At 46.6% G+C, this 14,454-nt stretch overlaps 1 protein-coding gene across 1 annotated transcript in view; it reads left to right on the top strand.

Moving 5' to 3' along the window:
- Positions 1-12,104: 12,104 nt before the first annotated feature.
- The window catches only part of SPRED2 (sprouty related EVH1 domain containing 2), an 88,780-nt gene continuing 86,430 nt past the window's right edge, over positions 12,105-14,454 (top strand). The window contains exon 1 of the mRNA XM_063115997.1: positions 12,105-12,190. Coding sequence (XP_062972067.1) covers positions 12,144-12,190 — 47 coding nt within the window. The 5' untranslated portion in view covers positions 12,105-12,143. The remainder of the gene's footprint in view (positions 12,191-14,454) is intronic.

Below are 14,454 nucleotides of genomic sequence, written 5' to 3'. Positions count from 1 at the left end.
ATGAGCTCCCCTAGGGCATGTGGAGTGCCCTCACTCTCCTGTACTTGGAGGGCCATCAGAGCCCTCCAAAGAGTAACCCAGTGAAGCAATGCCTATCATGAGTTGAAGTGAGCGTTTGCTTCTTAAAGACTTGTACCTAGACAGGACCAGTCAAATTGGCAGATGCTTCCCCCTTTGGGCACATCCACCACCACCCCCTCTTACTGGTAAAAGTCAGATATAGCCTTTTAAAAAAAGTTCTTCTTGTTGTTTATTCAACAACACTGCTGCTTTTAATTCCACCCCTCCTTTGTTTATTTATTTATTTATTCCATTTTGTATGCATTACTGGCTTATCCTTCCTTGGCTCACTTCCTTATGCCCCCAGAAATTTCTGCTGCCTGCCTGCCTTCCCTCCCTCCTCCCCTGCCTGCCTCGCAGGGATGGTTTGTGTCTGGCTTTGACTCAGGGGAGAAGTCCTTCCTGCGCTCAATTAGACTTTTGGAAGTTCCAAATCCATTTTTCAAGTGTGGAAGAAGATTCATATTTAGGTTGATCTCTACTTCCCAATTCATGGCATCTTGGGATTTCCTTTGAAATGGCCCCATTGAGCTGTCTGCAGGTTTAAGCTCCGCCAAAAATCAGGGGATGATAGGATTGCCTTGTACCTTGGCATGATTGTGGGTCTAGATGGCATCTGTGAGTGTGCCCACTTCCCTTTTTTTATCTGTCCAAATGTCAGAGAACAGTCCACGTCTGCAAATGGGGTGCCCGATTTTCATAAATTCCCCCAAAATCAGGGGATGATGGGACTGCCTTGAGTCTTGGCGTGCATGTGTATCCCTGGATAAGCTATCATGGTGGTGAGTTTGAGGTTTCTAATGTGCAAATTGACGGAGCTATCGAAAGGGGTGTGAATGGGGTGCCCGATTTTCATAAATTCCCCAAAAATCAGGGGATGATGGGACTGCCTTGAGTCTTGGCGTGCATGTGTATCCCTGGATAAGCTATCATGGTGGTGAGTTTGAGGTTTCTAACATGCAAATTGACGGAGCTATCAAAAGGGGTATGAATGGGGTGCCCGATTTTCATAAATTCCCCAAAAATCAGGGGATGATGGGATTGCCTTGAGTCTTGGCGTGCGTGTGTATACCTCCATGAGGTGTCATGGTGCCAAACTTGAGGTTTCTAACTTTAACAGAAAAAAAGTTGTATACTTTTTTAGCTTAATGCAAGCCTATGGGGGGGAAACGGAGCTCCGATCCGGATCCGGAGCTCCGCAGCGGAGCGGAGCGGACATACGCGGAGCGGGGGGTGGAGCGAAGCAGCCCGATCTGCAAATCACGGATCTAGAAGAGAAGCGGAGCGGGGGGTCCGTGCACACCCCTACAAAATAGGTCGGGTCACAGAATCATGGGGGGATTCTACATGTAGTACTGAGGGCACTTCCATGCGCCCCCAGTGCGGCCCCAAAGCGATCGTGTAACTTGCCTGGAGAAGAGACGAAGAAGAGGCGTCCTTGCCACCGCCACCACCCACCTACTTCCTCCCCAGCCAGGACGGAGAGCTCGGCAGAAGAAGGCGGGGTGGAGAGCTTCTTCCGCTCTCTACCCCGCCTTCTTCCGCTGAGCTCTCCGACCCGGCAGGGTCGGAGGTAGGTGGGTGGCGGCGGCGGCAAGGACGCCTCTTCTTCGTCTCTTCTCCAGGCAAGTTACACGATCGCTTTGGGGCCGCACTGGGGGCGCATGGAAGCGCCCTCAGTACTACGTGTGGAATCCCCTATAGAATAGCAGAGTTGGAAGGGGCCTACAAGGCCATCGAGTCCAACCCCCTGCTCAATGCAGGAATCCACCCTAAAGCATCCCTGACAGATGGTTGTCCAGCTGCCTCTTGAAGGCCTCTAGTGTGGGAGAGCCCACAACCTCCCTAGGTAACTGGGTCTTTTGGCTTTATAGCACAATTAAAGCAGGATGCATGGGAGTACTTCACAATCAAAGCAGATTATAAACTGGAAAACTTCGGAGTCCTTTGCACGTAATTCGCAGCGATTGCACAGTATAACGCTGGTGTGATGAAGCTCTATATTTGTGGGGAAAGGGAAGGTCATGTGCCTGCTTCCCTTCCCACCGGCACTGAAAGAATCATCAGCTTCATCAGTGTATAAACTTGCCCATAATATTGAAGTCCTTCAAAAGAAAGAGAGAGAGAAAATAAAGTACTGGGGGGGGGGGGGAGGTGCACAATGCAAATAGTTTTCTTCTGTAAAGAATAAAAAGGAACACATCCATGATTGCCATGCAAATACAGACACGTTTATGGAACATCATGCCTAAAGGCTGACAAACCACGCTGCTGATGTTTTGAATTGAGAAGGAACTGACTTGGAACATATATTTTTTTTTATACTGCATTGAGAGCCCTGCCAAACATCAATGACCTTGCCGCTAAGGAGGTATGACAAATGTTTGTCGGTTTGTTTTGTACCAGGAAAAGATCGTGAAAACGTAAGAGCTTTCTGGGTACACTTTTAAGGTTTTGCGCCTGTTTAGACTACCCAATGGAAGCCTTTAAAAACCAACAAACCACGCGTGAGACTTTGTTCTTGAATGTCACCGTGGCATAGGGCTCATATGGCGTAGAACATCACTCATTTTCCCTGGCAGGGTCTCCTGCTGTATAACGTGTGGGCTAAATTATATGCTTAGCAATTTGAGATGCAAAAGGGCCTAATTTATGATTAATATCTGGACACTGGCTTTTTCGATTCTATAGATCAGCCCAGTGTATTACGTTAGAGCTGCAACAGGGATTATTCTTGCAAAACTGCACAACTGCCACCACTAGAGCAAGACAGCATTTGACACTTGGGGAGGGTGCAGAACGCACTGCCGCGAAAAGGGTTAGGGTGGAGTCAGGCTGCAAACATGATCAGTTGCTAGGGTTACAGCTGGCTGGAGGAAAGCGGTGGTAGTGGTTTGACCGCTCTTGCCAAGTGACTCTGTAGGCTGTGACTGCCACACAACACAATAACCCATGTTGGGTTAAATAGCCCACTCTGACAACTGTAGGTTTTCAGACTGGGTTGTTTGGTCCAAATAAGCCATCATGAGTTTAAAAAAAGCCCGACAGGTGGCTTATTTAACCCATCTTGACATCTGAACCCAGTTCTGTTCTGCTGAATAGCTGCTACACAAACACATTAAAAAAAAAGACAGCACTGCACAAAGAACTTTAACTACCAATTTTGCAGATCATGAAAGCAACTTCATTTAACCTACTTTGGCTATCAGAGCCAGCAACATCAAAAAATAATTTAAAAAAAAACCTTTAAAAATCTGTTTTTCTGGCTTTAGCAGTAGAGTACATAGTTTTTTAAAGCTTTAAATGCTATATTTTTGCAGCATAAAGTTTCCTTTATAAAGAGAGGACCTTGTGTATTATGCCAAAGATGAGTAAGCAGAACCTGCTGTCTTGAAGTAATGCAACAATGGCTGATTCTCTGCAAATCAATAATAAGAAATCAAGCCGTATGTTTCACCAAGCTACAAATGCACTTTATTACATCCTGTTAGCAATACTGTTTGGGATGTGGTCATGGGGCACTCAAAATAACAAATGGCCATGATTCCAGGCACACTTACTAGAGAAAATGTCCTAATGAAATCAGTGGGATTTTCCTCCAATTAAACATCATGGAATTGCACCATCAGAGATTAGTGAATGACTTCTACTTCCAACATTACGTCCAATGAGGATGGCCTCCCTACTCTGTGGAATATTCTATCCCTTAGAAGATGAGCAATTGTTGTTTTTAAATGGATACTGTTGTTTTTATACTGTTTTTATGTGTGTGTGTGTGTGTGTGTGTGTGTGTGTGTGTGTGTGTTTTTAAATTGTATACTTTTAATGTTTACTATTTTTAAATGTTGTAAACCGCCCAGAGAGCTTCGGCTGTGGGGCGGTATATAAATGTAATTAAATACATAAATAAATAAAATAAATAAATAAATTCCCCTATAAGATGGAGCAGCTTCCAGATGTTTTAGAATTCAACTCACATCAGCCCCCATCCGCATGGTCAACGTTCAGGAATGCTGGGAGTTGTAGACCAAAACATTTGAAGGGTGCCCGGTTTGGAGTTCGCCCTAAAGAATGCTGTGATGCCAAAATAGAGTAAGAGATTAGGGGGAGTCACTAAGAAGTCACTCTCATGCAGTTTAAAAAAATATAATTTTAAAGCATTTGTAGTTTTTTTAAAAAAATAGTTAACCATGTATCCTTTTATACATTAAGATGAAAGATGTTTTTAAAAATGTCAAATCAGTCATAATCCTCTAGTTTGTCTTTACTACCTTTCTAGATATTAAAACATTTTTTTTCCTCCACTGTACTAGCCTTGTTCCAGGAGTAGGGTGACATCCTATCCATGGGAAGGGAGGTAAATCTTTCTGCAGTTTGCTAGTCATGCTTCTTTACACAATTCTTTTTTAAAAAACAAAACAAAAAACAAACCCTGAGATGGATAAGTGCAACAGATGAGTAGCAGTTATGCATTCATTGCACCATAAATTAACCCTTTTGGAAAGACCCTTTGGCTACAGTCAGCTTATTTCTGTCCTTTCTCATTTTATCGTTGGCTTATTCTCATAGTGCTAAACTTGCACAAGTGCTAGAAAATGTGGAGTGGAATCTTCTTGCAATACTAACATTATACATTGTGAGCATCGTCAGAGAAGGGGAATCTTATTTTTATTTTATTTTGTAAAGGGTTAGCCAGGTTTTGTAGAAGTCAGCTTGAAAGGATGGACAGACAAAAATCTGGAGACACTAGTAATTCTAACCTCTGAATTGGAGCCATTCCTGCATTGAGAGGCTGTTAGTTATGCTTACAAACGAAGGACAAGGTTGTGGTTGCCAAGCCCCAGACACAGGAACAGATATGAGAGCAGAGGAAATCTACTTCCTGCCCGTTTCAGCAATTCAGGTGCCAGGACCCCTTTTTTTTTTAGATACCAGTGGTATTTGGGGTTAACCTTGTCGTTGTAGTATGCAGTCACAATTTTCAGGGCATTCTGCTAGACTCACAGGTGTTGGCAACTTCAGGTTCCTCCTCCTCCAACAGGCCACAGTCTTTGCAGTGTTATGAAATGCCCCCCCCCCCCAAATCAGAACAAAATTGGTGATTTGCTGCCAAAATTCGGTGGCAAACCACTCTGTAGCATCAAAAGGGTTAAATTTATCTTGTTCTCAAGCTAAATGTGACCCTTTTAATGGCCACAGGACAAACTAAATTTAACTCTTTTAGCGGTGTGTAGTGCTAAAGACACTGGTGGTGGTAAAGATGGGGTTTTGCAACAAAAACAAAATTTTCCTGCCAAATTCAGCAGCATAGGAGGGGTCGCACAGTGCTACAGTGAAGGTTGTCAGTCACCTCACTGGTTGTCAGTGAATTGCCTGAGGTCAGACATAGAATCATAGAATAGCAGAGTTGGAAGGGGCCTATAAAGCCATTGAGTCCAACCCCCTGCTCAATGCAGGAATCCACCTTAAAGCATCCCTGACAGATGGTCATCCAGCTGCCTCTTGAATGCCTCTAGTGTGGGAGAGCCCACAATCTCCCTAGGTAACTGGTTCTATTGTCGTACTACTCTAACAGTCAGGAAGTTTTTTCTGATGTCCAGCCGGAATCTGGCTTTCTGTAACTTGAGCCCATTAGTCCATGTCCTGCACTCTGGGAGGATCGAGAAGAGATCCTGGCCCTCCTCTGTGTAACAACCTTTCAAGTATTTGAAGAGTGCTATCATGTCTCCCCTCAATCTTCTCTTCTCCAGGCTAAACAGGCCCAGTTCTTTCAGTCTCTCCTCATAGGGCTTTGTTTCCAGACCCCTGATCATCCTTGTTGCTGTCCTCTGAACACGTCCTGCTCAATGCAGGAATCCACCTTAAAGCATCCCTGACAGATGGTCATCCAGCTGCCTCTTGAATGCCTCTAGTGTGGGAGAGCCCGCAATCTCCCTAGGTAACTGGTTCTATTGTCGTACTACTCTAACAGTCAGGAAGTTTTTTCTGATGTCCAGCCGGAATCTGGCTTTCTGTAACTTGAGCCCATTAGTCCATGTCCTGCACTCTGGGAGGATCGAGAAGAGATCCTGGCCCTCCTCTGTGTAACAACCTTTCAAGTATTTGAAGAGTGCTATCATGTTTCCCCTCAATCTTCTCTTCTCCAGGCTAAACAGGCCCAGTTCTTTCAGTCTCTACAGCAGAGACCTAGAGCAGAGGAGAAAACTGAAGCAATGTCTTCCAAAACATAAATAACACTGTGTTGTAATGGAACCATGCGAGGAAACCACTGAACATATTAAAGCAATAATACAATGTTCCAGATCAGAAAAGTCATAAAGCTTCATCATATTCAATAAACGCATGCGCCAGGTATACGGTTTGCACCTAGCTGTTGTTGCCACAGAATTCCGTGAGGCTAGCCACAGCTGGCAGCACCGTATGTTCATGTGAGGTTCTGCAGAATTGCCCATTAAGTATTATATGATAATAGGGATGCATGCTGTGCACTTAAAATACATAGCAATCATGACTTATTGCCCTGCATGGGATTCTGTTTTACAGTATGCCTTTCGGGGAGGCACTTTATAAAAAAAAGAGCAGTAAAGTAACTTATGAAAACAAGCACTAGAAAAAGAAATAAAAAGAGGCAGTAAACAGAGATGTGTCTGTCTTAATACTAGTAACCTCAGACAAATTCCTCTATTAAAAATGCAGGTTATTGTGAAACCTTTGTTCAGCACCTCCTAAGGGCTGCATTTTTTTTAATAAGAGCTTTTATTTAGCACCATTTACCAGGCTCCTTGCAATCCACACCTTTTACTGTCAATGGCAAAATTCCTGCTGACTTTAATGGACTGGAACATACCAAATGCAAGGTGGAAACCATTGATCTAACTTATATTGCTTGACAATTTTGCTAACTTGTTTACGGAGTATGCTTTTGCTTTAGGAGGCTTCAAAGGAAGCTTTTATTGTGCAATCGCCCTGCCTCATGCATTGCATTTTATAAGGCTTCTAATTGTAAACCTCCCATCTTTTCTAATTGTAATTCTAATCTAATCTTTTCTAATTGTAATTAATTTTCAATCTAATCTAATCTAATCTAATTTTCTAATTCTAATCTTTTCTAATTGTAATTCTAATCTTCTAATTGTAAACCTCCCATCTTTTCCCAGTTTCTTCCATCTTTTTTCTTACCAGAAAAAATCAGTTGAGGAAAAGGTGGCATTAAGGAAACGATGGAATAGCCACACCACGTCTTTTCATTGGTAGTGGTAGGAGCTGTCTGGAAGCACATTTTAATCAATAGAGTGATATCAACCATGTGGTAGGTTGCTTCAAAATCTGGACCTTGAGTTAGGCAATATTGGTTGTCGTATATCCAGCCCCAAACATCTTTAATAAGTTGCCTTATTTGGATTCATTTCATTAACACCTTCCAAAATTTCAGATCAGAAATTCATTCTGGATATGTTCTCATTATCCTCGTAGGTCCTCCACATCCCCTTTATAATATATATATACCGTACGAGGGGGGAAATGAAATTGCACATCCAGACACTATTTATGAAATAAGGGTTTTGTTGTTTTCCACAGTAAAATATTCCTGAGATATCTAATTTACAGGATTTCTATCAAGAGACTTTTTTTTTTAATTAGGGAAAGCTGAACCTAGAAAATCTTTTCTAAAAGTTTTCAGAGAGGCCTTCAGTTCAACACCACATTCAAACAGATTTCCACAACATAGATATGTCAATTATCTATTACCTGTAACTATTATCAGTGTTGAGTTGGAAGTATGAATATTGGCTTGGGAAGGAACGCCTCCTCCCATATGTACCTGCCCAGACCCTAAGGTCATCTTTAGGGGTCCTTCTCCATGAGCTCATGCCAAAGGCTACCAGGAGGAGGGCCTTCTCTGCTGTGGCACCCCAGCTGTGGAATGAGCTCCCTAAGGAGGTTCGCCTTGCACCTACACTATATTCTTTCAGATGCCAGGTGAAGACCATTTTATTCTCTCAGCATTTTAACAGTCTATAAATTTAATTTTAACTTTGCTGTTTTAAATTTGTATTATAAATTTGTACTTCTGCACTGCTGCTGATTTTATCCTGGTTGTGCTTTTATATTGTATTTTATATCATGTTATTTATACTGTTTGTTTGGTTTTAATTTTTTGTGAACCGCCCAGGGAGCTTCAGCTTTTGGGTGGTATAAAAATGCAATAAATAAATAAATTGTATACTGTGTAATGTTCTTTGGGGTAAGAAGGAAACATATATTGGAACTGGCCCACCATAGCCCATTATTAACTATTCTGACAATCAGCTCTGCAAGGTCCCTGTGGCGTTACCTCACTATTGATTATATTATTGTATATGTCTGGAAAGAACTGAGTAGGTGTGGTTTATGATGTAATAGGTGGGGGAGGAAGAGGAGTAGATAAGGAGGGTGCTTTTAGGTTTTGGGGGGTCTGGTGGTTTTTTTAAAATTATTATTTGTAATGCAGCAGTTTCTGCAGCCGAAACTCTCCCCACGGCCTGAGTTCGATCCCAGCGGAAGCTGGTTCTCAGACAGACAACTCAGGTTAACTCAGCCTTCCATCCTCCCGAGGTCAGTAAAATGAGTACCCAGCTAGCTGGGGGAAAGGCAATAATGGCCAGGGAAGGCAACGGCAAACCACCCCGCTATAAGGCCTGCCAAGAGAACGTCAGCGAAAGCTGGCGTCCCTCCAAGAGCCAGTAATGACTCAGTGCTTGCAGGAGAGGTTCCTTTCCTTTCCTAAGAAGCATTTAGATTCTAGAGATTTAGGATTAGTGTAAAGCGATAGAGGTGGTTGGTGTGTGGAGAGTTTAGATTAGGCAGGATTGAAAGTATTATATTTTTGTTTAAAGTTTTTAAATAACAATAAACTTTTTATTATTTTGATAGCTACCAAATACCACATGTCAGCTTGGCATTGCTTATGTACCTCACAGTTATTAAACACCCACCCCATGTTATACCCACAGTATATTTAGAACAGATCCTGTATAAAACCTGTTTCCCTCATAGCTAGGGGAAAGGTTTTAATTAACCCTCCCTCAGGTTTTCAAGTGGTGGCGCTTGGCCTGAGGAGGGTTTATGCGACGGGCCTCGAACGAGGGTTTGTTACGTCGCAGTCCCAGAGGCACACTGCGGCAGTGTCCTATTAATGGGGGGGGAGAGGATGATGTGCCATCAAAACCCATTCTTTCTTCTTTATCTGCAAAAAAGAACAAGTTATTTGCTGTGAAGCACTGCTGGTCTCCTCCTGACCTCCATTAGCGCTGGCAGTGGCAGGACTGTATATTTTTATTTTTGTGAACCGCCCTGAGAGCTTCGGCTATTGGGCAGTATAAAAATGTAATAAATAAATAAATAAATTTCTAACTGGAGGCCTGGGGTGTGGGGGTGCCTGGAGTTTCTATCCCCTTGCTAGCTCCCCACTTTTCTTTTTAAATTCAACTCTCTCTTCTCTTTTAATGGCATCCTGCAGCATGGGAGTAATTGTAAGCTATGTGGGGAAGTCCTAAGAGCCCCCAACAGCTTGCTGCATGTTCCCTGTTTTTTCTTTTTCCCCCGACCCCCCCAGTTTGCTTCATGATCTTTAAGTTATTTGCCTCAGTTCGCTTTTTTCTGTGCATTGGGTTGCTGCTGGTGAAGAAAAATGTGAGTTCAATGAGTGCTTTTGTATTGTTGCATGGGTCAGGCGTGGGGGGGGGCAGTGGGGCCAGTTGGCATGGGCCTATGACTTTGAAGGGGCCTACTCCAAGTCCCCCTGGGCAAAGTTACTTGATTTTTGTTGTAATTGATGAATTTGCCCAAAGAAAAGCACGTAAAGCATTTTTGAATGTGAAGAAGTGATGTCTTATATACATCTTGAATAAAAGGGCTTGCCATTACCTTTTTTATAAATCGTTAATAGTTCATACGTATTTAGAACTGATTAAAAAAAACTTAATGAGCAGTTTGAAATGGAGCCTACATTTCCCATCTGGCCCCCGGGGCCTATTACCAGCTTTGCCTGGCCCTGGTCAAGCCAGGCCTCTGTTTTGCACTCACGATTTTGAAATTATTTGGCTCTTGAACTTACTGTGCCTATTGTGACCCCTACACGTTTCCGCCTGCAGTTAGCTGCCCTTCCCTCTGCCCCATTAGACCCAAGGAGCACTAATACCACTGGCAGGCAAGACTTTTTTCCCTCAGTTAGAGATCTATAAATCCAGGAATGAACATAGAACCTTGTGCTTGCAAAGTATGTGCATATTTATTTACCACCAGAATACTTTAGCACAGCCTTCCTCAACCTGGGGCGCTCCAGATGTGTTGGACTACAACTTCCAGAATGCCCCAGCCAGGCTGGGGCATTCTGGGAGTTGTAGTCCAACACATCTAGAGCGCCCCAGGTTGAGGAAGGCTGCTTTAGCACAAGATGAAATAAAATCACCCACCAGGATTGGAGCAGGCCAGTTTGTACATTAGTTATATTTAACATTAGTCTAACTTAACTGTTTGTCTGGATTACTGCAATGTATTATGTATGGGGCTGCCTTTGAAAATGGTCTGGGAGCTTCAACTGGTCCAAACTGGTGAGATTGTCAACAGGATAGCCCAACAGGATAAGAGCACTTTTTCTGTTGCGGCAGCTGGGTTATGGAATGAGCTCCCCAGAGAAGTTTGCCTGGTGCCTACCTTGTGGTGTTTTCTGCACCAGGTAAAGACCTAATTTTCCCAGGCATTTTAGTCTTTCAGTTCCTGTTTTCAAATCTCTTACTGTATTTTAAATCTTTGCAATGCAGCTAGGTTCTATTTTGGTCTTTGTTTTTCATTCTGGGTTTATACCGTGATTTCAAACTTGTACATCGTGTTTGATCACGTTGTATTTTATGGTTTTAATTGCTGTGAGAGTGTGCTTCAGCTATTGGACAAGAAAGAAATGTAACAAAATAAAGAAATAAAGAAATAAAGCCCCATTCATTTCAATCGGCCCACTCTGAAGTAGAACCAACATTGGGTACAACTCACCACCGATACCCTGCTTGACAACTTGTCTGTTCTTGGTCTCTTGGAAGGACTCTACTTCTACTTCTATTGAATAATTTGGGTTCCTCTCCTCCATCCTCTTTCCTTTTAAAGAGACCGTCTCCTTTCAAAACCGGGGTGGGGCGGGGGATATTGCTACCGCTGCACATTTATTAACAGGCACTTCGAGTTCTACCTGGGCTCGCAAGCCTGCCTAGGTACAAGCCATGGGTCTGGAACACACACACCCGTTCCAATAAATCCGCGCCCGCTCAAAAACACGCTCCCCGTCGCTGACTCGCACGTGCCACGGCTCAGCCAGGACCCCGAAAGTAAGTTTGGGCCTGAGGTCTTGGCACCACCAGGACCCCACCGGGTCGAGGCCGACGGAAAAGGCGCTTGGCCCCCCGGTTCCCAAAGCATCCCTCGAGGCCGTGGAGATCCCAGGCTGCGATTAGGGCCTCGAGGGAGGGGCCGCCCGAGGAGACGCGCTTGCAAAACAGAGGCGCCTCCGCCTCCTGCACGGGGGCAGGCGGGAGGGAGGGAGGAAGGCCGGGCTCCCGACCATCTTGAGTCCCAGGGAGGGAAGCTCGCTGGCTCCTCGCCTACTCGGCTCTCGTCCTCTCCCTCCCCGAAAGCAGCTGGGCTGCTCGGATAACGTCATCGCTTCCGCCCAGCTTCCTCCGGTTGGCGGCCGTAAGAATCCAACATGGAGTAAAGGCAGCGATGGGGCTCGGACGGGGCCGCCGGCTGCTGTTGCTGCACCCCGGCGCACGGGCCGACGCGGCGGCGCCCCGCTGCCTTCCCGCGCGCTGAGCGCCCGCGCCTGCCACCAGCCAGGCCTTAGCGAGCCCCCGTCTTGACCGCCGGGCGGGCTGTCTGCCTGCCCACCCCCATCCCTACCCCTCTTCCCTCCGCCGCCCCCCTTCCCAGCGAAGCCGAGGCGGCCTCATCGCAGCCCCCCACCCCACCCCGCGCTCGCTGGCCTCGCTCGCTGTTCCCGCAATGTAAAGCCCAGGAAAAATGAAGAGGCGCAGCCCGGCTGCCCGCGGCGGCGGATGAGCTTGAAGGGGGAGAAAATGACCGAAGAAACCCACCCAGACGAGTAAGTGTCCGACCAGGAGGGAGGGACGGAGGGATGTAAACATCTGCTTGGCGAACATCTGGAGGAGGGAGCTGCTCGGCCGGGCTGTTGCTCTGGCAATCTTTTCTCTTCCCTCCCCGGCGCCCACCACCCGTGCAGCTATCCCAAGCCTGCATGTCTCCCAAGAGCAGCTTTTCCTTCTCCACACCTCGCCGCATCTCGGGCTTGCGGGGGACGCTTGGCGCGCGGTGCAGCGCCCGGATCTTTCAGCCTGCTGTGTTTTTTTGGGGGGGGGGCGTTACAAAGCCCTTCTCTGGGATTTGCGCGCGGGGGGGGGGTCGGGCGCGGAATGCGTGGTGAGAAAAGAAATAGGGACTGTTTTCTGGAGCTGTTTAGCACAGCTGCCACCGTGGTGTGGATGGACTTCTGCCTTGGCTGTCCGCGGACCTCGCGGTGCCCCCCTGCTCCTGAACTCTTGGGGGGTGGCCGCTGTTTTTATGCCAGGGTCTCTCTCTCTCTCCCCCCCCCCCCCTCTCTCTCTCTCTCCAGCCTCTCACGCCCACTTCTCCCCCTGCCTGGTGTGTTTTTGCAGCCTTCACATCCGCCATTTCTTTCTCTCTCTCTCTCTCTTTTCTTGAATCGATCTCATTTGCATACCACATTTCCATTCATAAAAAAAAAAAAAAGCCACCCTCGGAGGCCAGGAGTCTGTGCTATGGTCGCAGGAGAAAGAAACCTCACCCGGAGGATGGGGGCGGATGGGGGAGGAGGAGGAGGTGGGCCGGCTTGTTGTTGCTGCAAGACCGAGTGGCGAGTGCCCCGTGGAAGGAGAGTCCCGATCGCTTTTCTGCAAGCGCTTGTGGCGAGAAAGGAACAAAATCGGAAGGCAGCCCGCCTGGGCCTTGGCTGCCTCCGAAGCTGCGCTGGGGGAAAGGGAAGACGAGCGGAGTCGCCTAGGCACGGCTGCTTTGCAGCCACAGGCGCGACGCGGCTGGCGGAGTCATTGTTAGCCTCGCAGCCGATCGGGGCGGTTGTGCGTCGTGTGAGCGCGTGCATGGAAGGAAAAGAAGAAGCGGGGGTCGAGGCGGGGGGGGGGGGAAGAGGAGAAACACAATGCATTTTCATCCTCCCTTCCCCCCCTTCAAAGCGTGCTAATTTCCAGACAAATCCCTCTAAAGGTGCCTCAAATCCGCGCTTGATCTCCGTGCAACCGCACCCCTCCTTGGAGGCACGGCTTTCTTTAAAAAGTGCCTGTGTGGCGGGGTGGGGCTCCTTCGGCTAGTGGTGATTAAAGGTGACTTGGCTCGCCTGCAGGGACGCATCTCTCGCTCTCCGCTCCCCCCCCCCCCAGCTTTGGTTAGCCGTGCTCAGCACGATTGCATACGCCTGGTGTGTGTGTGTGTTTTTGTGAATAAGACGAGTTCCCGTTATTGTCACATGATCCTGACATTCATAAATCCGGTAACCTTCAGCCTTGGTTCATTCACTCCCTCGCTGCCGTTGCTGCCCTGCCCTTCCCTTCCTTGAATAGTTGGAGAAAAACGAGGGGGAGGGATTAATAAAATGTAACCCCGCGGGGCGAGGAAACAGGCGCTCTCTAAATAGTACTTATTGGCGAAAGAAGGCCGCCCTTCCACGCTGGAAATGGGAAGTGACTCGCTTTCTTCTTCTTCTTTAATGCCATGCTTGTGGGTGAAGGTTTGAAGCGCGCACATCCGCGGAGAGGATGTTGCTAATTCAGCTTTGTGGAAGTGGGGAGGGAAAGGAGCCCTTCTTGCATAAACGTCCTTTGCCCATTTGTCTCTGAAATCGACAGAGATGGAGTTCAGAGCATGAGAATCGCTTAGGTATTTGCTGCACCTGCAATCTGGGCTGCCACGCAGCTGTCGGCCTGGCGTTTAGAAAAATGACAAGGAAGCTACCCTTGACCAAAACCTCTCTCCTGCTAAAAGCACTAGGCCAAGTGGAGGCCAAGTGGGTTCTGGGCCTGAAAAGGATCGAAGTCTGCTGCATCAGTAAGGAATTGGGCCATAGCTAGACTTAAGGTTTATCCCAGGATTGGCCTGGGGTCAAACCTGTTCATCTAAGTGCCACACAGGGCATCCAGCGCTCAGGCAGGGACAAACCCGGGATGATCCTGGGATAAACCTTAGGTCTAGCTACAGCCTAAGTTAGCCTCATTGAAGTGAATTGGATATAACTTTAATTAACATTAGATCTAACTCACTGGGTGCAACCCATTCCATTTGTGCTGTTCCTCCAGATCTACACTAAGCAGGATACGA

Source organism: Elgaria multicarinata, chromosome 2 (genome assembly GCF_023053635.1).
Source record: "Elgaria multicarinata webbii isolate HBS135686 ecotype San Diego chromosome 2, rElgMul1.1.pri, whole genome shotgun sequence".
NCBI classification, from domain to species: Eukaryota; Metazoa; Chordata; class Lepidosauria; order Squamata; family Anguidae; genus Elgaria; species Elgaria multicarinata.
The sequence above is the reverse complement of the archived record's forward strand: the minus strand, read 5'-3'. Positions and strand labels throughout refer to the sequence as shown.